We start from the raw sequence: 25564 nt of genomic DNA on the forward strand, positions 1-25564 counted from the left end.
ATTACAACTTATAAAATCTACATACATTTTACATTGAGAGTATATTACATTATTGCCCACATAAAGCTTTTGCAAATGAATGTATAATGAAACTTACTGTGCTTTTTAGTTGTTTACAACTTATGTTTAGAAGAATAAAAATTTGGTATAAATTCGTTCGATAATTTTGAGTTGACTTCTTCTAAATATAAATGTATAATAGTTATTTATCTACCAAGAGCATCATTGAATATTCAATGTCTCCAACCCGAGGCTCTTGTTTCATCTGAAATTAAACATTATTACGATCTAATACTTTGTATTACATATGGACCATCAATATTTTTTTGTATTTACTCGTTTATATCACAACATTTATAATGTATATAGTATAAGAATACATATTTCCATTTAGAATACCGCTTATCCTCTGAAGCAGAGGGATAAATCAAGAAAACACTAGTGTTTGTAAGACAGACTGTGAGGTTTTGTTAAACTAACACCGAATTTCATGCCTGAAAATTCACAATCTGCTTCACAAATTTCTAAATTATAACAGTTTTACAAAAATGAAATGCACATTGAACACATTCATAATACAAATAGAATATTTTACACATTTACATTTAATTTTATAAAGTCTGGACATTTAGTACATTTATTTAAATACAGCATAAGATTTTCACTGCTTTTCAATAACGCTAAGTGGTCAACACTAACCAATTGCACAAACGTTAAATGGAAGATCTCTAAATCCCCAGTTCGATGTCCATCGAAAGTCAAAAAAAAATCTGTACACTTGTATGAAAATTCGAAAACATACCATTTAAAATTAGTCAATATTAATTAAGAGTTATCTTTGTATTTTTTTTCGTCACATAACGAAATACGTAACGAATGTATAACATTTGTTATTTTTTTACTACAACTAAATGCCTTTAACTTTTGCTTAAAAATCTTTGCCATTTTAAGTCTTATTCCAAATCTTCTAGTTTTGTGCATTGTGCTAAAATACATCCGAAAATTATACAATTTTAAATCTAGTAACAAATCTGTGACATTTTACAAATCATTAAAAGTGTCAAAGTCCTCTGTGAGTGTTTAAATTTTTAGTGAAAAATGCAGGATAAACAAACAAATCTCATTCAGGCTAAGTACATGACAAAAGAGTTTTTATCAAAAGCTTGTTCAGACTTTATCGAAGATATCCTAAGAAAAACATTCGACGAAGAAGACCCGATAAGCCAAGCCCCCCTAAAAGTTAGCCAAGAAACTCAGACTTGTCCTCGAGATTTTCCACCACAAGTCAAGAAGCAAAAGTTCTTGTTTTAAACTTGTGTGTAATTTTGAATAAATATGAATTAAACTGAAAGCATTTTTGAAAAGCAGTTGACAGACCTAATAATCTCCGTTTATGTAATCCAGCAATTTTAGTTTCATTTTTAATAAAAATGCAATCGTAATCACCAACAATCCATTTAGCACAATGGTCCCTTATCACATTATGTTACATTTTAATGTATATTTTTCGTTAGAGAGATCACAGCTGGGAAGAAGGCAACATTTATTATATGTTACGACCAATTTTTGCATGTTATTTTATTTTTATGAGTTATTTTATTGGACATTTGGTTGTTTTGTTTCGTGAGTTTTATCTGATTCCAAAAATATTCTTAATAAAACAAATCTGCCAGAAAATTAATACTTAAAAGGAATCATTAAATGTAGGTTGGAAAAGTGTACAACATTACTTTTCAACCTTATAATAATTTGATAAATTTTTCCGACAGATTTGCTTATTTCATAACAATTTTTATTTTATTTTACCTAAATAATAGTAATTTCTCATATTTTGCTTGTGGAAAAACTCATAATAACGCAATATTATATAGACCAGTTTACGTTTCCTCAAGCATGTTATTACATTAGGAAATGGGTACATTTATATCCATAAATATATGTATGAATAAAACATTTCGAGTAAAGTTACACAGTTATAGTTGGTGCGATTAAATTTAGTAATATTATAATAATAAAATACCATTTTGATAAATTTCAGTATTGTCTACAATTAAAGTAAAGTAATAATATTGCGATAGGCACTCAGGTATTAGGTCCGCAAAAATTTTGAACTATATTTTGATTCTTTAAAAAGCGGATGCCATGTATATTTTACCAAGTGCAAATCGATCAAATCAAACATATAGTCCACACATGATGAATCTTGGATCTCATTTCTCATATTATTGCATAAAACAATACGAGTTGAATAACATATTCTGGCCGGACATCATGCCAGATCAACAAGTAAGGAAAATTATCCTAAGTGGTATTTAGAGCTAGTAATAATTATAATAACAATTTAACAACATCTTAAAAAAAATTTGTGCGGTATGTTAAGCGTTAATGTAGAGGTGAGTATGCAGGAATCGAAAAATTCATTTAGCGTTTTTATCAAGAAAAATATAATAATAATAGTTATCAAGATGTTAATGTAGGTAACTGTATATAGTATAAGTAGTTTTTATAATGGTATCAAAGAATTGATTTAAAACCAGTGTCACAAGTAAGTTAGATGAAACTTTAAGGATTTAATTGTAAAGGTTTCTAAATTAAAATATAAGTAGAAACAAAATAACGGGTGACTTTTAATGTTTGTGACAAAAAAATCTATTGGCACTGAATTATTAGTAATCCTTCTAATGACAATTGCCTATAAAAATTTGAATTTGAAAGTCAAGGTTGTAAAATTAAAATTTTAAATTTGATACCAACTTAGATAAAAAATCACAATCACTTTACAGTCTCCCGATATTTATATTTCTTAAAAGTTCACCACACGATTAGCATTTTCAATAATAACTGAAAAAATTATATTATTATACAAAACTAGTTTTAAAATGGGAATTTTTAATTTAATTTTGTATCAAGCATATTATGGAATTATCCTTATGCCTTTTAATTATAACACTGCAAAATGCTAAATGTATTTTTCCTTACATTGTATTTCATATTTTTAATATAATCTTTCAAGTAATATTATGGACGGTCTTTGTGTTGCAACGGACTATTTTAGCAATGGTGCGCCAAAAATGGTGGATGCGCCGGGTCAAAGATTGTTGCAAACAGTTATTTATCGCAAAATAAATATTTTTGGCTTTATTTACACTGAGCAAACTTTAATAAACTTTTATAATAGACTCTGTTTAAACAATAAGTTTGTAAATAAACTTTTCACAAGCCTAATCTTGCTTATAAAAGTTGAGATGCAATAAAACAACAATATTACACTTTGTAGTTTTAATGAATAAACGTAATTGTCTTGTAGAAAAGTGTTTTTAATTTAATAAGGCAAGGTAATAACACTAACGCTGAATATAAATTCTGACACATCGCAAGTTGTTTTATAATAAAATTACGAGTCAGTCTTTTGAAGTAATTTCCATAATGATTAATTAAAGCTTTAAAAAGGCGTTAAAAACTGCGCGTGTGCAGTAAATTAAGATCCAAGATACATCGATTAAGAAGGTTTATTTGAATTTAGCAAACTTTGAAACATATGTTTACAAATGCTTTAAAATCTGTTCGAGTCTCGGAAAGTTATTCGAAGTGTATAACACTAAAATTAATCAACTTAACTTAAAGGAATGTTTTCTAATAATAAAGCTCAAAAAGTTAGTCAACAAAATACTGATGTTGTGGAATGTTTGCATATTTTGTGCATACACAATATTTTCATATTACAGCGGAAATAAAGCTCTGTTCGATTATAAACACTTGCAGGATTCGATTCTCACCAAAAATCTCTTATATACGAAATTTTCTCAAAAAAGTCGTAATATAAAAAAAATTCTTGACAAATTTGTTATCTAAATCCACACCCCTCTGCTGGTGGTGTAATAATCGTCTCATCATAATTCGTATACATCTCTTCCGTTGGGCCGAGACGAGCACCTCTTGCTTTGTCCCTCGCGGCTTCTCTGGGGACTGCAATACATGTTATAACCTGGAATGATATGAACCCGGACGTCCCCGGAGGGTCTCACGCCCTCCGGTCGTTGCCTCCTCGAGAAGGTCACAGTGGTTTTGCAGCAGCAGTAGTGAAACAAGTTAACATAAGCTCCCCGAAAATGTCTGTTGGTAATACAGTACAAAATACTGTTAATACAAGATTTGGTAATCCCCAACCAAGCCAACTTATAAAACAAACTGTTGTGAACTTCCTTCACAGTTCCGACCGCAAGAACCACGCCAAACGGAAGCCAGAAGACCACAAACAAAAGAAAACTGTACAAATTACTGTGCATGAGGGAATAGTCCCAGTTGAAGGTGACGGGCGGTTTGAAGTTGGGCCTTGTTTTGGCTTTTCGTATGTGAAATGCGGTTCGTACGTAACTAAAAAGCGTCAAAATTATGGGTAAAAACACAAACACCACCCCAATGGTCGCCTGGTAGGGGATCAGACCGGGATTTTTCCTGGTGCAGTAATCGAAGGTCAAATCAGTGGCAAATTGGAGACTCGAAGTGACGGAACTTACAATCCATAGTAACAAAAGAATGGTGGTGATCTTGCTGCGACTTAAAAGGTCGTATGTTGTCGAAGAGTAGCACAAACGGGCGTAGTTTTCGGCAGCAATTGCTGTGAGAGAAAGGACTGTTACCAGAAAACATAGCGTCGCGAGGAACCATTGGAATTTGCAGACAGGGAGGTTCTCCGGAAGACCCGCCAGTATGACCACGGCGGATGCAGGGATTACTAGCCCCGTCACGAGCAGATCGGCGAATGCCACGCTTACCACAAACGTGTTACCTAAAACAAGACGAAAATTTACCTAAAGCTTATTTTTAAGTTTTATCGTTGGAAAATACTAAAATACATAATAGTCCGGTCAAATTAGTCATAAAAATAGTGGTCAAATAACGAAAATTCCGACAGAGCTAAATTTTGGTGGAGACCTTGGGTATACCATTAGAAATAAAGTGTCAAAAGTCCCCATCGATCCCATGTGTGCTAAAAAAGTTATTCGGGGTCAAAGGTCAATATTTGACGTTTTTTAGATTTTCTTCGAAAACGGCAAGTTTTATCAAAAAAGTAGCTCAGACGAAAATTATAGATCTTAAAATTATCTACAAAATGGTCTTTATACTTTTTTTCCAAGAATCACCATTCCTGAGATATCGCGATTTTAAAAGTTGAAGGAGTAACGTTCTACATCATATGCACATACAGAGTGCGCCAGAACTCGCGCCCCAAAGACAAATGCCATGTAGGGTAAGGTACCAGGAACATAAAAAAAATTTAAAAAATTCTATCTATAAAAATTTCGAAGTTATGAGAGTTTAAATTTTGCACTTTGACTATTATTTATTTCTGTAGGATAAATAATTTTCCACGTTTTTTTGCTACAGGTTATTAGAAAAGGAAACAAAGAAGCTGTATCCTAAGTTGTAACTCTGCTTAATATTATTTGTAGCTTTTATTGACAAAATTTTTGTACCTTTATCAAATAATTATAAAAAAACATATACAAGGTCATCAGTATTATTAAATAGACATAAAAAAATGACAAATGTCAAAAAATAAATGTCAAAATTTTTTGACAGATAGAATTTTTTAAACATTTTTTCAGTACTCTGGGGACTACCCAATTACTCCCTTTCAAGGAAATGCGCGATTTTTTGAACAACCTGTATGTATTACCAAATAAATTCTTTTTAATTCTAATGGAATCGAGATATTTATAAGTTTAATGAAGTAGAAGAAAAATTTCAAGTAAAATAAGATACCAGGAACATAAAAAAATGTTTAAAAAATTTTATCTGTCAAAAAAATTTGACATTTGTTTTTTGACATTTGACTATTTTTTTATGTCTATTTAATAATACTGATGATTTTGTATATGTTTTTTTTACAATTATCTAGTAAAGGTACAAAAGTTTTGCCAATAAAAGCCACAAATAACATTGAACAGAGTTACAATTTAGGACACAGCTTTTTTGTTTCTTCTTCTAATGGCCTGTAGCAAAAAAACTTGGAAAATTATTTTCCCTACAGAAATAAATAGAGTCAAAGTGCAAAATTTAAACTCTCATAACTTTGAAACTTTTATAGATAGTTTTTTTTTTAATTTTTTCTATGTTTGTGGTACCTTACCCTACATGGCATTTGTCTTTGAAGCGGAAGTTCTGACGCACTCTGTATGTGCATACCATGTAGAACGTGACTCCTTCAACTTTTAGAATCGCGATATCTCAGGAATGGTGATTGTTAGAAAAAAAGTATAAGGACCATTTTGTAGATAATTTCAAGATCTATATTTTTTGTCTGGGCTACTTTTTTGATAAAACTTACCGTTTTCGAAAAAAATCTAAAAAACTTCAAATTTCGACCTTTGACCCCGAATAACTTTTTTAGCACACATGGGATCGATGGGGACTTTTGACACTTTATTCCTAATGGTGTACTCAATATCTCCACCAAAATTTAGCTCTGTCGGAATTTTAGTTATTTAAAATGTTTATTTTGACCGGACTATAAGTTATAATGTCGAAAGACCCTTATTTAGGAAGTTGGTCCGGACTCGAGGATACACGTTTCTTCAAAACGGTAAATTTCTTCAATGAGTACAAATTATTAAATGGTGATTATAATAATTTGCAAAATGACACTAAGCAAATTTTAGAGAAAAAAATGCATGCCCATGTATTTCATTACCTTAACAAAATTTTTGTGATTTACTTTTTGTATTTTGTATGAACGAATAGCTAGTTTCTTTCGTTTTTTATATTTATTTAAAAGTTCATTATTTTCACTCAGTAGAAAGAAAATTTAATTTTTCTCTTAATGTTGAGCTTGTAATAACTAATAACACTATAGTCTACAAACAATACAACCTTTAATCGAATTACTATTTTTATGTTAACTCACCTTTAATTAAACAAAAATAATTGTTACATTTTTCTATCCCGTCACACTTTTTTTGTTACAGATGATACTTTTCCTACTTTCTGCACAAATGCCTCCGATTTAAAATTTATTTAAATTCAAATTGTTGATGAATTATTGCAAAATTATTACTATATAGGTTTAAATAGGTCTTAAAAACATTTCACTCGCATTTAGACTTTTCTAAAAATTTAAGGAGCATGAGTGACAAACAAGACGATCTGAAGGAAAGGAAAATATGTTAGTAGATTACTGTTGGATTGTTATAAAGAAAACTGATCCAAAAAATATAATAAAACCAAGTAAAATAACTCACTTTTATTATACATAACGAGGCGGACTTTTTTAAAAAGTTTTTTTTTTAACACAGTGCCTCAAAATCTATAAGAAATTTACGTTATAAAAATAGTGTAATTTTTCTCTGCGTTTTAAATCCCACATTGGCGTTTTATTTTTTTGACAACGATGTCGTTTTGTATTTTGTAATAATAAAAATGTTTGTAAAAAAACATAATTTTAATAAATGGTAAGTCAAAAAACAGCTTCTAAAAAAACAGTCATTTTTAACGAAAACAATCATTATTCAATTAATTAATTAATTGTCAAAGTGTCATCGTTGTCAAAAAAATAAAATCGCCAATGTGATGGAACTTCAAAAGTAAAGAAAGATTATTATTACAAGTCCAAAAGTAAGAAAAAAATTAACTTTTCTTTCCACTGAGTCAGAGAAATGAATTGATTACAGATTTGCTCGTTTCAGATAAAGCAACAACAACCCTTGCTGTTAAAGTGATACTTTATCTACTCAAAAGAGTTTTTAAAGAAATAGTTTAACATCTGCTATAGAAAAAAATATATTTTCTTTGCTTTTTTGGTGTAAAGTCAAAGGTAAAATCTGGCATTTAAAACTAGTTCTACAATCCTGATTTTTAAAAGCTGTGGATAAAGAACCTCAAACATCAAGTCAAGCTAAAAATGTTGTATTCTTCGACACTGTCAAAATTTACGGTTTTTCTCCCGTGTAAGGAAGTTTTGACAACTGTTTGGCATTTCTCAATACAAAACGTCAAATTATTTTTAACAGATTTAAAGCAAGTTTAAGCCTTGTTGACTCTAATTCGAAGAATAAAATGTTGTATTCCACTCGTTTGAGTGTAAATCGGACGCTTTATTCCACCTCGTGGATGGTAAACCACTCGTTACACTCGTAGTTTAAAAATCTACTCGGTCAAATAAAGAGTCCGATTTACACTCAAACTCGTCGAATAAATAACTATTTCCTTTGCAGTTTTGGCGTTAAATCAAAAGTAATTTTTTTTTTCTCTTGTGAACTTAATCCGGAAACATCTGTAATTTATGTATTTGTAATTTGATAATTTGAGCAAGCTTGTTTATTATAATCACAATTTAATGTATACGTTATAATCTATGCTCATTGAAGTAATTTTCACCAACTGTAAACTGTTTACTCTACACGTGTTTACGTGTCAACGTTTATTTTAATGACAAAAATAGTATATTTGAATTTAATCGTACTTATTTTTTGTCTATTTCAAAAACTATATGTTTAGAATTTTGCGAAAAACATTTTTTTCATTTAATACTTGAGGTGTGATAATAAATAATAAAAACCGTTTTTGTCTTTTTGTTCATAAATATACAGTGTGTCCCCGGATAAGTAAAACGACTCTTGTATAAGATAAAAAGTCTTTGAATTTCTTTGAAGTCTTTTAAATTTTAATTTTTTGCTTTTTTTATTGCTTGGTTAAAGATTAATTTCTAAGATAATTTTAGTTTTGAAAAATCAAGTATGCTTGGGAAATTTTGTGGCAGATACGACAAAAAGTTATTAAGAAAAGTTGTTGAGAATCAACATCTAAGCCAGTGTACCAAATTTCTAAATCATCGGCCAACTTTAATTTTTTATTTTTTTATGTTTAATATTATGAGTACAGGGTGTTTCACATAACTTTACGAAGCTTGCGCCTAATGTACGCACCCAAATATACAAAAGTCACAGAACACTGGATACAAAAAATACACATTTAATTATTTAATTTTTGGAAACCCATGACAGTAGTTGTCAAACTAATCGCTGTTTCATTAATAGTCATAAACTGCAGTTTTTCAGAAACAATAATCATTTGTTCTCTCAATAGACGGCATGAATATGATTGTAGTTTATCTATCTTAATCACTAACTAACTTAAAAACGTTATAATTTTTTAAAGGGTGAACAAACTAGAGAAGATTATCCAATTTTTCTAAATTTGTAATCGAGTTCGTATCGGAATATGTATTATTGATTGCATCTTACAGGCGCAGGCCTCGTAAAATTACGTGAAACACCCTGTATTTCACAAATCAAAAAATTTTATTTTTAACACTTCTTTTATTACGAATAAAATAAATTTACATTTAGATTATTAGTACTAAATAACCTTTTGATGTATCTGTAAATAAAACCCCATTATTTGGGGAAAAAATGAAAAATCATAGTAGCCTCTTGATTCTAAATAAGCAAGTTTTCTTAATAAATTTTTGCACTTTACAAAAAAAATAGATTTTTTTAATGACCAAGGCATACTTGATTTTTCAAAACTAAAATTATCTTAAAAGTTAATCTTTAACCAAGCAGGGGTGAACCCCAAAAAATGAAAACCTAAATCGAAATTTTCTTATCTTTTACAAGACTCGTTTCATCTAACCGGGGACACACACTGTATAAACTAATTGACTAACTCTAATTCTAATAATTTGTACAATATACAAATCTCTGGCGTTAAACAGTAAGTCAGTAGGTAGGTATGGATTTTGTATGCTATTACGTACCATTTTACAAAAGAAATGAACTTTTATAGTACATTTTACTCTCATTATGTGAATTGTAAAATAATAATCAACCCAGTAATGAAAGCATAACAATAACAATATTGATGATTTGTGGGAATTAGAAAATATTTTTTTATTCAAATATAAGAAAAGACGAGTATTTATACAGTATAAAATAAATGATAAGAAAATTAAAATAGCATAAAATAATAAAATATGAACTGATATCGTTACTTTTCTACCTTAAAAAGCTTTAAGTAAAAAAGTACTTAAGGCCAATTTCATAATTAAATTTAAAAGGACTTTAAAGTTAGTGTTGGTTTAAAATGTGAAATTTTTGTCAACAAGTCCGTAGTAATCAGCACATTCTAAACAACATTTAATTTAATGCTCCTTTAAATTTAATCATGAAACTGGTCCTTAATATTTATAATTTTCTATTTTATGATTTAAATTGCTTCTCAATGTCCAGAAGTAAAATGCCATTTTGGAGGATCAAAAAACAGAGGATTTAACAAAAATTGAGACATTTGTTTGTGATTTTCCAGTCATTTTATCGGGTGAAATTTTTTTTATGACCTATAAATATTGAGATAATTTGAAGTGCTTAAAACTTAGAATCTGTCGAAGGATTTTAGGCTTGTTTTCGATCGTTTCATATCTTTATATCTTTTATTTGATCTTTTTTTAATGATTTTTGCTTGTGCCAAACGCCCTGATCCAAAAGTAATTTTTTTTACATTACATAAATGCAGGAAAGCATTAAAAAGTTTCACAGCGTGAAGACTCATTATAGGTAAAGCAACTAAAGTGAGTCTAGAACTTTTTTTCTACATATTTATATTTATATATATATAATAATATGTATCTAATTAAAAAATAAAACGTCCGTTTCAAATTTTAATTCCATAATTAATCCATAATGGTTAAACCAATATTATATCTATTAAAAATATTCGTAGCTAAAAAAGCAATTACTCTTAATATTCCTTCGATCATTTTTAATTAAAGAAATACCAGACCGTTTCATTCAAAAGATATCATTCAACTGCGTTTTTAAAGCGTTTGAACCTTCTCAAACTTTATTTTCACTGTGATTTAAGTGACACTTGTCCAAATTTACAATTTAATTGATTTTTCGAGCAATTAAATTGTTCCGTCATCAATTTAATTGCAAATTTCCATGCGCCTTTACAACTTGTTTTCTAAATGAAAACCTGAAGTCTAGATAAGAAACAGATGTTCAGTTAGTGATTTGTTGATACTAGAGCCTTCAGAGGTTATGCAATAAATAGTAATAATACTAATAATAAAATCTGTAACCAAATGATAAAGGATAACAATGAATATTTCTCAAAAAACTACGCAAATAAAGCTTGATATAAAATAAAACAGTAGTAGCTACTACAATAACTTATTTGAATAATAATGTAAAATTATTAATTCAATTATAGTTACTACATTACCATAATAATAAAAAATGTTCTACACGCAAGACGCAATCAATCATTCGAATAAATTACATTTACCTTAAGCTATGCATAAAAAATCTTTTGATCAAGCTCTGTGTGTAATTGTTTTCCATGCATATCTCTAAATCCATAAATTTTATAGTCATTACCTAATTGTAATAAAATTTTATGTTTTTATGTATTGAACGTAAAAACCAATTTTTATACTAACGTTGATTGGAACTAATAAAAATGTTTTATGTGATGAGTCCCATAAAATCTCATTTTTAGTATAGCAGGTTAACACATTTTATTTATTAATAAAAATTCTTAAAGAACAAAGATGTTTCTTATACTAATAACTATGCAACTGTGTTTTGTTTTATTCCAGAGTCACATATTTTGTCTCATTTTTCTCAACATTGTATTAACCAGCTCTAAAAGCAAGTTGACAGTTAGTACTTCGGCAAGTTTAAACTTGTAGTTTAGTTCAATGTTGTGACGTCGTCGTAATTATCTTCACTAAAATCAGCTATCTAGTGCAATAAAGTATAAACAACCCATGTGTCTCGACACAAAATCCTTCATCACGACTTCCTGTTTTAATTTAATAAACGTAGGTATCCATCAATAGTTAAACTAACTCTTAAACTCCCTGAATGCAAACTCGAAGATACGATGTTCCTCAAAGGATTACGCTAAAGTTGTACAATTTACTGCAAGCCCACGCGTATTCAAGTGACGACAGGAACTACTGAAAAACTAAACTTTTAAACCAAACTGCTATCCTCATGAGTAATGTCTGATTAAGAGAATAGAATTGACTTCGTTTTGTGTTCATATGTGGTGGCCAAGTTATAACAATCTGCTAACAACATTGTTAATTCAATAATTACCTATCAGCAGTTATCGGGTAATTTTAACTTTAAACTTCAATTAGCCATTGAGTATTTGAGTTTGACTTTCCATGTATACGGTTAATCATACACAACGGAATAATTTAACAAAACGACAACATGGATTATATGTCAAAGTTCAAACCTTCAAAGGATGGAAGAGGTGAGTAGAGCTTATACTCGCAGTTCTCCGGGTGATGGACTTTTATGGGGTAAAGGTTAGGTGTCGAAGCAGTTTTAAGTTCATTTGCAGCAATACATATAGCTTGAAGGAAAGCTACATAACGTCATTAACGCAACTTTTTGTAGTTATACATGAGAGAAGTGTAAGTTAAATTAACGACAAACCATTTATTTTTATCCATTTATCGAAGCAATTGGAAATTTATTGAAGAAGAAAACTGATAGTTTCGTTTCTAGAGAAGAAAAATGGATTTAGATTTTAAAATAATTCTACATATTTGTTTATCTAGAAAACGTTAAAAAAATTTGAAAAGGTAAAATTGCTCATCAGAGAAAATCGTTAAAATGCATTGAAATATCTTATTTTCACAAAAAATATCGCAGATCTGTTAATTAAATTTCTCGTTGACCGATAGAGTGAAAAATATCTGTCGAAAGCAGTGAAATATGAAAAAATTTAAAATGTCAAACAATAATCGTTTTTACTAAGAACTAGTAGACAGAGAAGATAAATAATAATTAATTTATATTAACGGACTGAAACACGTATCTAAAACAAATATAATAATCAATTAAAAATATAATTGTTATGGCTGCTCTTAGATAATGATTAACATTAATATTAAATCTACACATTTAGTTTTTTTATAGTTTTCTTAAATTATTTCATTTTTCCTTCTCTGTCGTTATAGAACAATTATTGTTAGTTTGTGTTAAAACATTACGAGTGTACATCTTTTTGTTATTTTTAATTTCTATACTTCTTAAGAAATATGTAAATATACAAGTAATTCTTTAGATCCCAATACAGGACGTGCCAGAACTCGCGCCCCAGAAAAAAATGCCAGGAATATGGAAAAAATGTTAAAAAAAGTCTATCTATAAAAATTTTAAAATTATGAAAGTTAGAATTTTGCACTCTATTTGGACTCTATTTCTGTTTCAAAAATAATGTTACAAGTTTTTTTTTGCTACAGGCTACTAGAAGAGAACACAAGGAAGCTGTATCCTAAATTGTAACTCTGTTTAATGTTATTTTGCCCCACTTCTTACAAGAAAATGTTTAGATTAAAAAAAATACACTTTTATATTCTCGTCTGCAAATTACATTGTGTTTGTAAGCACACACAATAAATTTCTATTTCTATTTTAAAGTTTAAAGTTTTATTTCTCAATCAAGTACAACGAAACGTAATAAAGCGCAAATTCTCCGTCACAAACATTCTCACGTAGAAAGCGCAGGGCTCATAAAATCATAAAGAGCACATACAACATTTTGATTAAAAACTGGATTTATCTTAGTGAATAATTGTAAAATTGAATTAACCAATTGCGCTACGTTTTTCAATGAATCTATAGTCAAAAGTCTACCTCAACCGGACCAATCACATTCCAGTGCATTAAATTTTTGAATGGTTTTTATACAAGATGTCAGAACTCGCGCCCCAGAGAAAAATTTTAAGTAAAATAAAATGCCAGAAACATGGAAAAAATATTTAAAAAATTCTAACTGTCAAAAAATTTTACCATTTATTTTTTGACATTTGACCTTTTTTATGTCTATTTAATGATACTCATAAACTTCTATATGCTTTTTTATAATCATTTGTTAAAAGTACAAAAATTTTACTAATAAAAGCCCAAATACCATTAAACAGAGTTACAATTTTTCCTTGTTTCCTCCTTTAATAGCCTGTAGCAAAAAAACTTGGAAAATTGTTTTCATAACAGAGGTAAATAGAATCAAAGTGCAAAATTTAAACTCTCATAACTGCGAAATTTTTATAGATAGAATTTTCTTAACTTTTTTTTCATGTTTCTGGTATTTTACCTTACATGGCATTTTTCTCTGAGGCGCGAGTTCTGGGGCATCCTGTATTATTATAATGACCGATCTTAAATTAGCCAATGCTTACAACTTTTACAACAATCCTTACGTTAATTCATTACTAGTTTCTTTAGAGAGTGAGATATAAAAAAACTCTAGAAGATCATGTTGTAGAAAATTTTATTCTTGAAAAACGATCACATTTTTATAGTACTACTGCACTAAGTATTTCTTTCGTAAAGTAATTAGTTTATGCAAACAACGCTTGGTTCCATACTTTTTATTCCCATTGTACAGGGTTAATCACAGGAGAGTTATTTTAGAAATTAATTAGCTTGCAACCAAAAATACCTTTAGCGTATGTATACTAGATATAATATTTTATTTAAATTAATTCAGTAATCAATATGAGCTGGATGAAGTCGTCAAAATGACAAGTAATTGTCTACTGCTTCAAGGACTTTAATTTCATTTTCTGGGCCAGTAGCAGTCCTCTGACGGAGTATTTCATTGAAGGCCAATCTTGTCGTAACTTGGCTTCCAGTTTTCTAAATGTTTCAGGAACCGGATGCATTCGATTTGGATACCACTCCAAGTACAAAGCATTTTTCTTGCATTCTCCTTAAAACCATGTACACTTTTTCGTTATGTGTGTAATAATACATTGTATTAACGAAAATTGACTGTTACTTTTTAAATGTCAAAATGAAAATATATGCAAAGTATTCTTGGATTCAATTTTATAATTTTTAAAAATGAGGAAACTAGATGCCTATGTGAATTGTATAATGGGTTGCTGCTTAAATTATTTCAGAAGCAACTCTCCTGTGACTGACCCTGTATGTGTATCTATCTGTTCCGTTTTTATTGTAACAAACTTGAACAGGTGATAGAATATTCAATTTTAAGACAAAAGTTTCCTATGAAAATGAATCGAAAAATGTTATGTAAAGGAGCTACACCGACAGCTACACTTCTGAAGGGTGTGCGTTTTTTAAATGGGTTTTCTCACTATTTCAGAATGAATAAAATTACAAAAGTTGATACTTTAAACACCTGAACGAATTCAAAGATTAAATATCGAAGTTTTTATTTAAGAGTGTCTTAATAAACTGGAGGGGTTTAGAGTATAACGGTTTTAATTTTAAATTTTTATGCTGTGCAACATAAATTTTAAAATGATTTTACTCAAAAAGGGTAAATTGTATCTAATAAACGCAAGAGACCTCTTTTTTGTGAAAAAATATGGAATTTAAAATTTTGTTGCTGAAAGTGACAAGAAACTTCAGCCAAAGTAGTTAGAGTAAACCCCCTCAGTTTAGGACGCCCCTGATTAAAAATTTTGACATTTTATCTTTGAATTTGTTTAGGTCATAAGGGTAATCAACTGTACCTACCAAACTATGTAATTTTAACTAAAATGAATTGAATATTCTGTTCTTCTGTTTAAATTTGTAACAATAAAAACGGAACACATTGTAAATGTGGTATGTTTACCTCCTAACTTACTCAAATACAGCCCAACTTTCTTTCAATCATTACTAGCTAATGAATTTTTATGACAAATGTACAACATATTTAATATTACGTTATTTCCCATAATCAATTTGAATTCAATAAATTTTGTTTTTTTTTTTTGTCAATAAGTCTCAATCTTCGTATCTGCCAACAAAGCTCCTGGAATAAAAGCTGAGTACCAACATTCTGTCAAGAAGGTAACATACAAAAGAATCTGATCGATCATTAATAACGTTTTTGTCTCGCATCTTTGTTCTATAACGACTGAACAATTACCATAAAATCTAAAAATAAAAAACGTTTTCTTTTATTGTCGATCATATAGATATCACAAAATGAAAAATAATGAGAAATATCGTTCGACAAATAATACGAACTCCAATAGCGAACCCTATGAAACATCAATCATTTATTTTTCCAAGCCGATTCGTGTCAGGCAACATCTTCTCTTACCTCGCTTTCGGAGGTAATCTTCAATCATGACGGCGCTTATCATAAACACATTACCAACACTTCCGACAGCAGCAAGAGATGCAAGAAATATAAGTCGAGCCAATCGGGACCAGTCAGAACTCAGTGTCACGGGTGACACCGATTCCATTCCTAACTTGGTCTCCGTCATGTTGGATACCATGTCCACGGACCTGCGAACAAAATTCTCACGTGACTAGTGGTAACACGAAGTGGCATTAAACAAATTGCAAATCTTGATTAACTAGGCATGATTGTATTAACATTATGTGCATTTAATTATTATTACTGTTTTTGTTTGTTTACAATGTTGCCACAGCTGTTGGAAAATTAAACTATTTGGGGCATAAATTATATTAATTAAGATTAACGCAGTGATGAAATGTTGTTACATGCAATAATGCATAGTAATATAAATTTACAAAAATAAATGCTTAACTGGTTTAACTGATAACTGCTTTCAGTGAAAAAAAAAGTAGTTAATTTCTGCACGAGTAAGTATAAAAAAAAGTATAAAACATAAAACAAAAACAAAAATAATTTACATTTTATATAATTCTTCATTTAATTTAGTTTAGAATCAGCAAAAACAAGTATTTATTAATTACCCCTGTTTTAAGATATAATATGTAATAAAGCACATATTTTTTATGAATTGTAATTAAATAATAAAAAAACTGCGCGTCAAACATTAATTAATTAATTGAATTTTCAACGCATCTACCAATTTTAATTCAATTTTCCAACTCGGATTATATAACGCGATCAAAACTGCCAAGGGCATTAGACGATTACTACCTGCTTTATTAATTAACAACTTAATCTAACTTTGCCTTACTATACTTAATTAGGATTCCTATTAACCGATAATGATCTCCACTTTTCTACACTTGACTAAAAACATTGAAACGTTCATCGTGAATTTTCTGCTTCATACTTATTGATTCGTAATTTGGCATCGTAAGCACGCATTGAATCCAAAAGCTCGATATTTGATGCACGCAACAGCATATAAGATTTGCACTTTAGTTTTTATTTAAACTGATGCCCTTATATGATAGGGTAAATTCAGTTTTCTACGATACATAGATAGAGCAGCTTTGAACTCCTTTTCTAATGGATTGCAATTATACTACATACATAAGGCGGAATCAAAGAAACTCTTGGGCTTTTAACTTACATTTGTCCAATAAAATCCAAAAGCTTTTACGACAAATAGAAGTCTCATTTTTAGATTCAGCTCTTATTGTGATAAAACTTAATCACAAAGCAACGTAATTAATCAATTATTGCAAGTGATGGAGTCACATGCTGAGTGCCAATAAAAGCCTTTGTTAATCCACTAAATTATCGCCCATTTTCTCTGCATGTGGCTCATTTTCATAACATGGCAAATAAGGATTGTATAATAAACATTGTATGTTTTGGTGAAAATAAAGTAAGGTTTGAATAAAACACCGAAAATCGTTTGAAATATTATTTTTATTTTAAGAGTTAACTTTCCTTTTTACTGGAAAGTTTTATCTTGTATAAAAATCATCTCACAATTTTTATATTTAGTAAAAGAAAATCGTTTCAGCTGTAGGGTTTATGTTCAATCGCACGGACAATCCCTTGATCTGGGTAAGCTTGCATATAAAATCATTTATAGCATTTTCAGTGAAACTGTAGAAAAAATCTTAACTAGCGCTTACATTAGAACATACAACATACAATACAATGGGTTGCAGCAAAAAAATTCAGGAATAACCCTCTCGTGAATAACCCTGTATTATAAGCAGGGTGATTCTCATAATTTTACGATTCTACAACAAAGTTCTACAAACTTTAATTGCAACCAATTTACATTATTGTCGTTGAAATACCTTTTTGCCTTTTAAATGTTTTAGAAAGCAAAATAAAAAATGTGTTGTATGTACTATGGGCATAATTGTCGATAAGGGATGGCTCTTGAGAAAATAAAAGCTCTACCTTTGGTCGGGCTGCTATCAATTCCAGTTGTTTTAACTATTTAAAAATATACTTTAGAAGTTTTTTTCTAAAATTAACGTTCTAGTTATATAAATTAATGCTCATTGCTTGTTTAATGAAACGTACACTTAAAACTTGGAAACATAAACTGTGGTTAAATTTAGTCACTGTTCCTTTACGTACATTACGTTTAACTTTTATATAGACTTAAAACACATTTTCGCTTGGTTCAAATTTCTTGTTTGTAGCAAATTTTTAAATAATTATAATTGTGCTTTGGTTTGTTAATTACAGTAGATACAACTACACATATTTTACATACATTTTTTAAATAAATTTTTGTATAAAAAACATTTGTATTTATAGAAAAAATGGAAAAAAACATGGAAAACTACAGTTGACAAAAAGTTTCCAGTCAACTTTCTCGAGAAAATAAATTTTTTCATCCAACATTTCATTTTTTTGTTTATCATTGATTATCTTCCTCAAAACATAGTAAAACTTGTAGCAAAGCTTAAACTGTACACATTATTCTGAAACCAAATTAAAAACTCTTAAAACAGTTTCATTATGTTTTCTTTGTTAAAAACAGAAAGAAAATTAGATGAGGTAATTTTGACGCGAAAGCTGCTGAGATCGTTCTGAAGCTAAAGTGATTTTTTAATCTATTTTATAAAAGAGAATCACGATTTTTATCTTGAAGAATTCGCTCTATTCGTCGTTGAGGAGCGCAGGAAGTTGTTTAAGGACGACGGGTTATAAGCACTCAGCGAGTGAATTCCAGTAATCTGCTGAAATTTATATATTTATTACCAAGCAATATTGGTCATTGGTTCTAGTTCATCGACAATACAACTAAAAGAATTTATTTGAATTTATTATAGTTTCAATCAAATAAGAGATGGGTGTGCCTAGTCGGAAGCTCCCCTTCAACAGGTTGCCATGGTTTCGGAGGACTGTCGTTGTGGCCATGCCAAGTATTCCGCAAGTCTATTACAGGGTCATTGCCATTATGTTTGTATTTTTACTACACGATCAAACTACATTTATCAAACTAAGGTAGTAGTGCCTCGAAATGCAATAATGAAAGGACATCTATCAGTGGAAGAAAAATTTAGAGCGACAATTTGATTGTTCGCCGCTTCCCAACCAATATAAACTTTTCCATTTGTGACCCCATTTAAGCCGTTCTTTGTATTATACTTTATCTCTACAGGATTTTCGCAAAATGGCTTGATACCAGATCAGTATCTACATTTATATACAAGTAAACAGTATAAATTCTCATCTTCCTTGTCATTAGTTTAAATCACTTATTTCATTTGCGACAAAAAATTGTTCCTTCTAGCAACGAGATTGCGTCACAGCTCTCGTCTTACAAACACATCAAGGTTCAAGATATAGAAATAGGAATAAGTAGTCTTTTTTAAATACATAACTGAGAAAACGCACTGAAAAATAGAGTCGCAAATTTCCCCAAATAAAAACTTTTTTTGCAAAAAAAAATGGAAATTTTTAGAAATAATTTTACACACAACCTTAGCATAATCAAGATGTAACAATTGTGATATAAAAAAAAAGGTTCGTCTATTTGTTTGAAATTCGTATTTGTTTTCCCTAACATATATGTATGAGCAAGTAAATGGGAAGTTGAAATCAGCGGTAAAAATTGTGCTTTTTTTGCTAAATTCGCAAAAGTTTATACTGCCATCGAACCATCATTTGTCAAATCAAAAATAATTCGATCTGTCAATTAGAACTTTAATTTTATACGTTTTATAAGTTTTTAATTACCTATTTGCAAATAAATTACTGTGGCACTTCTGGCTTTGAAAACGCCTTGACAGAATTATTTTGAGTTTGTCAAATATAAATACAGGGTGTTTCACATAATTTTACGAGGCTTGCGCCTACAGATGCAATCAATAATACATACTCCGATACAAACTCGATTACAAATTTTGAAAAGTTGGATAATCTTCTCTAGTTTGTTCACCCTTTCAAAAATTACAACGTTTTTAGTTAGTTAGTGATTAAGATAGATAAACTAGAATCATATTCATGCCATCTCTTATTAATAGAACAAATGATAATTGTTTTTGAAAAACTGTAGTTTATGACTATTAATGAAATTGAATTTTTTTATATTTATGTATGTTAATCCAAAATATTATGGCCAGAAAACATGTTTAAAGTTCAACCGTGCACACGAGAACCATAATTCTTAATTACGTCCATGGTTCATATAAAGGTTTATTTAATTTTAACAACAAAATGTGTAATCCAATTTCTTCAAATTTAATATTAAGACCTTTTTCTCGTGATATTTAAGAAATAAAAAGTTAACATTTTAATGGAATTTGTTCACTGATGTTATTGTACGAAATTTCAGTTTTTCTCTTTTTTAACCCACCTACATTTTTTGGAAGCGATAAAAAATCAATGTTGTTGTATCTATAAGATTCACATCTACTGTTTGAAATACATTTCAGAACTTCATTTTGAAATTTAAGTGCTGATCCTGAAGGGATATCCTAATGATGCCCCGAAGCTAAACAACGGCACTCGAAAACTTTACATGAATTAATATTAATAAATATCGATGTCATATCAGTCGTAGCAAAAGACCTTTGCTGCTTTTATCCTAAACAAAATCGATGGAAGTCGACGTTCTATTTCGAATTGAATATAGAGTCAAATGTGACACCCTATCTAAAGTGACTTCATCGTTAAATCAACACCACCACAAAAATATTTCTGGAGTGTTAACCCCTGGAGGCAAATTAAGAATACATTTGTCACTTGTGATCAACAGTAGTAATTCTAATGTGATTTTCTGCTTGCAAAGGCATGTTTTTATCTCGAAAGGGTCATGATGACATGGTAGCGGAATATTAATTAAATATTTATGTGCGTCGAGGAATCAAAGAGAGTGGCGTAGTTACATTGATTATTCTTCTCAATTGTAGAACATTCAGCTTAATATTCTTTCATGTTTGCAATTGTCAAATGTGAGATCTTATCGCTTTGAATATCTCCCACTTTTCACTGAAGTTAATTGTTAGATTAGTTTTTCGTGACAAAAGGCTGTAAAACGTCAATTAACAGGAAAAAATGTCTGTCTCAAGAGTCCCCTTCTTTTCTTAACTTGTATTTTGCCAATAATAAACTTTACAAAGCCTTGAGCTACTGTTAAGTCTTTTTCACATTACTCAACATTCGTACTAAAAATTGAACTGATTTCTTTACTGCAGAGTACCTAATATTGGAAAAATTAAAATAATAATCATAATCATAATTTGCATGACTGCAATGAGAAACTATATTTTTATAGAAAAGAAAGGTTTTGACACGAATTAACTATAGGTATTTTTTTTGATATCATGTATCATTTATTTTATCAATCTGACTTAGAAATTTCTGCTTTGTATTACGCTAACATGGAGGGTTATATTTTATATTAAACTATCGATTAACTAGTTTATAAGTGACAAGGAAATGTAGGTACGTTGAAAAGCAAATTTATGCATTTATTTGCGATCTTGTAATTAGGGGCAATTAGAGCATTAATTATACACCTCGCTTAATACTAAATGACACTAAATTTAATAAACTCAAATTAAATGTTGTCAGTAATACACCCTTCAAGTATTTATAGTGAATTCTTATTAACAAAAAGCTGTTATTTTTTATTTGTACTTAAGAATCTCAGTCTGATTATGACTAATTATTACAACACGCAAATGCAAAAATATGCGAGAATACTCGCGAGAATATAATCCACAACAAAGAGATAACGTAGTGAAGCCCTCACATTAAAGACAAAAGTCGTTGAATGGCATTAATATTACGTTTTATTACATTATTGGTAAAAAATACATCATTTGCAAGAACATGCGGCATCTTTCACAAGTGAGTATGAGTATATTTCTACCTATTATCTACCTTTTTCATTAATTAAATTTTGTTTTTAATTTTGTAAAATTTGCTGTAAATATCAAACGATAACCGTGCCTAATGTGCACTTTTATTCATTTAACTTTTTTCGTAACGAATATTTTTATTAATGCATAAAATATTAGGTATGCTTTCGAGTCAATAAAATATATACAGGGTGTTAAAAAAAGATTGAAAAATATGTAAGGAGGTAATAGTATGAACCAAAGTAAACAAAAAAGTTTTAATAAACATGGGTCCGCAAAGTAACGGTTTCGGAGATATCGAATATGAGATTTCTAAAATTTCTACTAAAAGCTTTTCTTTTTTATTTGAACAGAGATTGCAAATAAATGTTTCAAAAAACGAATAATCTTCGATATCTTCAAAATTGTACTTTGCGGACTCATGTTTATTAAGATCTTTTTGTTTGTTTTGGTCCATACTATACAGGGTGATTCAAATAAGATTATGAGCCTGACGATCTGGCGATGCAACCAAAAAAACAAATTTCATTTACGTCTTGATCTAATTTTAATTACGATTTGCATTTGCAATCCAAGTTATCTCATGTTGCTCTGACAGTGCTTTGACAAGCAAATTATGATTTATAAAAAAAACTGTTTGCCTGCCTTTAATGTTTCATTCGTTCATACATTTTTTATTGGGTTCATACCGAAAAGACTTCTCTAATTTCTCTATCATTCCGTGAGAACATGGCCAGATAGTCAGGCTCATTATCTTATCTGAATCACCCTGTATTACCTCTTAAAATATTTTACAATCTCTTTTTAACACCCTGTGTAATAATGTCTATTTTTAGAGTTAGTTACATTGTAATTATTTGTTATAAAAACGCTTTTGTTTGAACGTACACAAATAATTTTTGTCTTGTCATTAAAAGAAAAACTGTATTTAAATTAATTATTTGCTGTAAACTAAGTCTCATTTACAGATTTTGGTTGTTGACTGAAAAGTAGAATCACAAAAAAAATTTTTGAAAGAATAACGATTTATCTACCCAAAATGTCTTTCATATGAGAATGTAACTTAAGTCCCATCACAAACACTGCATGTGTAATTGTATTATTCTACATTCTTTAGTACACAGCTAAATGTAATAAGTTATTCAATTTTCGTTACAATTTGCTATGCCAATTTCACTTCATGTACATGTATACGCAAATTCTGGGATGTCTATAAATGGATTTTAGTTTCTCTTCTGGTGAAATAAAACTTTTCTCATGTTCCCATGAAAATACGCTTTAAGGTGTCTGAAAATACGAGATTTTTATTTTATACAATTGTATTGACAACATTTTAAGATGTAATAACAATTATCATTAGCTCTACGTCTAGAAATAAAATTTTATTTCACGAAAAATTTTAACAGAATTTTAGTCATATTTTTCTACCTAAATATTTGGGGTGTCTAAAGCATTTTAAAGAATTTTAAAATCATTTTCAATGAGTTTTGCGTGTGTGTCTTAGCACAAAAGTGGTATTTTAACTACTACTAATAATTTTCTAATACAAAATTAATTTTCTGGTAACATTTCAAAATCTTATATCTTCCTTCTTCAAATGATCAATTATTTTTTTCTTTAAAAAGACAGAATAAATAAGTTTATCCGCAAACCTCACAAAAGTGACCACTTTTATGACTAAATGACACAGGTAAAAGTTTTACTTTTCAGACAAGGAGTAAAAACACTGTTTTTACGCCTAGGCGTTTTCACTTTTACTTGACACTTACGCCTTTTACGCCTAGGCGTTTTCACTTTTACTTGACACTTACTTTGACATTTACCACAGTTGTCTTTTTCTTGTCTCTTTCGCTTTTTCAGCATTTTTCTGGAGAGGTAGGTTGTCAGCATTCGACATTTTGCACTATAAACTACACCAGTTATTCACCAGTTAAATCAATCAACACTTTCGAAATCTCAACACAAATTCCGAAACAGACGCGTGACATTTGTTATGATTTTATTACAAAGCGTCCTGATTATTGAGGTGATTTACTTGATTATTGGTGTGTTGCTCTTTTCTCTCCATTTGAATCGTTTGCAGATAAAATAGTATATATTATTTAGAGTAAAAGTGAGTTTATGTGGCTCAGCTGAATCCATTTGCCTCACTTCGTTCGGCAAAATGAACGTTCAGCTTCGCCACATAAACAATCACTTTTACTCCTAATAACATAATCTACTATTTTTTACAAATTAAAATTTGTACTAATTATTAAAAAAGATAGGCAGATACTAACGTATCTGTGCTGAAGGGGCAACATTATCATAAATTATTTTTATAAATGACAATCTATGTAGATCAATCGGTAACTTTTAGCAGAAATGTTATAAGATGCCATCCACATAATGGCATAAAAATACGAGTTAAAAAGAACTGAATAAAGCACAAGGATCGATTATCGTGTCATATTATTGGCTCCAAGCAGCAATCAAGTCAAAAATTTATAATATTCTAAATATAACCACTTTTTTAATACTACTTAAAACCTATTTTAGTTCGATATAAGTAAGTCGTTACGTTTTGCTAGAAGCGATGCAAGTGAATAGTGATTAAATCAATCCACTACAATTGAAAAAAAAAATTTCTGTTTTTTTTTCTATTTTTATCGTTTAAGAAATTATATTTATTAAAACTTAATACACGTACGGCATAAAATTGGTAGAAAATACAATTAGAATTTTTTTAGTAGAACCACTTTTACTTGCTTTAAATTAATCTTAAATATTTAGTTTAACAGTAGCTGAACTTAGAGGCTTCCAATAATTTGGAGCCTCGCTAATAAACTATTAACAAATCCGTTTCTGTTATTAAATTCTCTTCAAATCATGTCGCTAGAAACTGCACTGGCACACAATTTAACACAGGAAATCTCGATTAGAGAAAAAAATTGCACAAATATAGATACCCACGTTGTTAAAATAGAATAAAAGACTGCAATAGGTTCAACCAATTATTTACCACTATTAAAGAAAATTAAATAATACTTATTGCCCAGTTGATGATATTTCTTTTACGTAATTACAATCATCATTAAATATCAATCAAGAAACAAAGAAATAATTACTTCATTAATGCCAACGAGAATAAGCCTTCAGATACATTTTACTTCCGTTTTATCCTCGTATACTACATCTCAGTCAAAAGTAAACAATTAATGTTTAAGACGGATAAAATCTAGAGTAATTGATTCTTAACTCATTAAATCTAAATGACTGTGTTGAAATTAAACTTACCACGTAGACGAGGATGTGGCTTAAGGCAAGCGTGGCATTTCTTGTAATTAATTGGATGGAGTCGGTATTAACACACTAACACTTGCCACTAATCAGAAATTGGTCGTTATCAGAGCAACGACGGTATGGAGCGTCCAGGCGGTCGTGCAGTCTGAAGGTGTCTAGACGCCAGGCGTCCTCTCTGATAGAGCCGCATGCGCTCAACAAGTAAGTATATTTTCAGATCACAAACATTTCTGAACTACCCTTAGTGTGTGAACAAAAAAATGTATTCAAAAATTATAGACACT

At 29.6% G+C, this 25564-nt stretch overlaps 1 protein-coding gene across 2 annotated transcripts; it reads right to left on the reverse strand.

The window, feature by feature from the left end:
- LOC123014331 (melatonin receptor type 1B-A-like) lies at window positions 1-25440 on the reverse strand. Of its 2 annotated transcripts, none has more exons than XM_044413392.1 (3): window positions 25275-25440; window positions 16141-16277; window positions 1-4789 (listed from the first exon to the last, which is right to left on the reverse strand). In XM_044413392.1, the coding sequence occupies exons 2-3, from the start codon at window positions 16265-16267 to the stop codon at window positions 3891-3893; spliced, it is 1026 nt and encodes a 341-aa protein (XP_044269327.1). In that variant the 5' UTR covers window positions 16268-16277; window positions 25275-25440; the 3' UTR covers window positions 1-3890. The 2 variants fall into 2 exon arrangements, with proteins under 2 accessions (XP_044269327.1, XP_044269326.1); XM_044413391.1 differs by having other exon boundaries at window positions 16087-16277.
- Between the last annotated feature and the right edge of the window lie 124 nt (window positions 25441-25564).

This window comes from Tribolium madens, unplaced genomic scaffold, assembly GCF_015345945.1.
Source record: "Tribolium madens isolate multiple individuals breed KSU strain unplaced genomic scaffold, Tmad_KSU_1.1 Scaffold_97;HRSCAF=244;Tcas5.2_LG3a, whole genome shotgun sequence".
NCBI lineage: Eukaryota > Metazoa > Arthropoda > Insecta > Coleoptera > Tenebrionidae > Tribolium > Tribolium madens.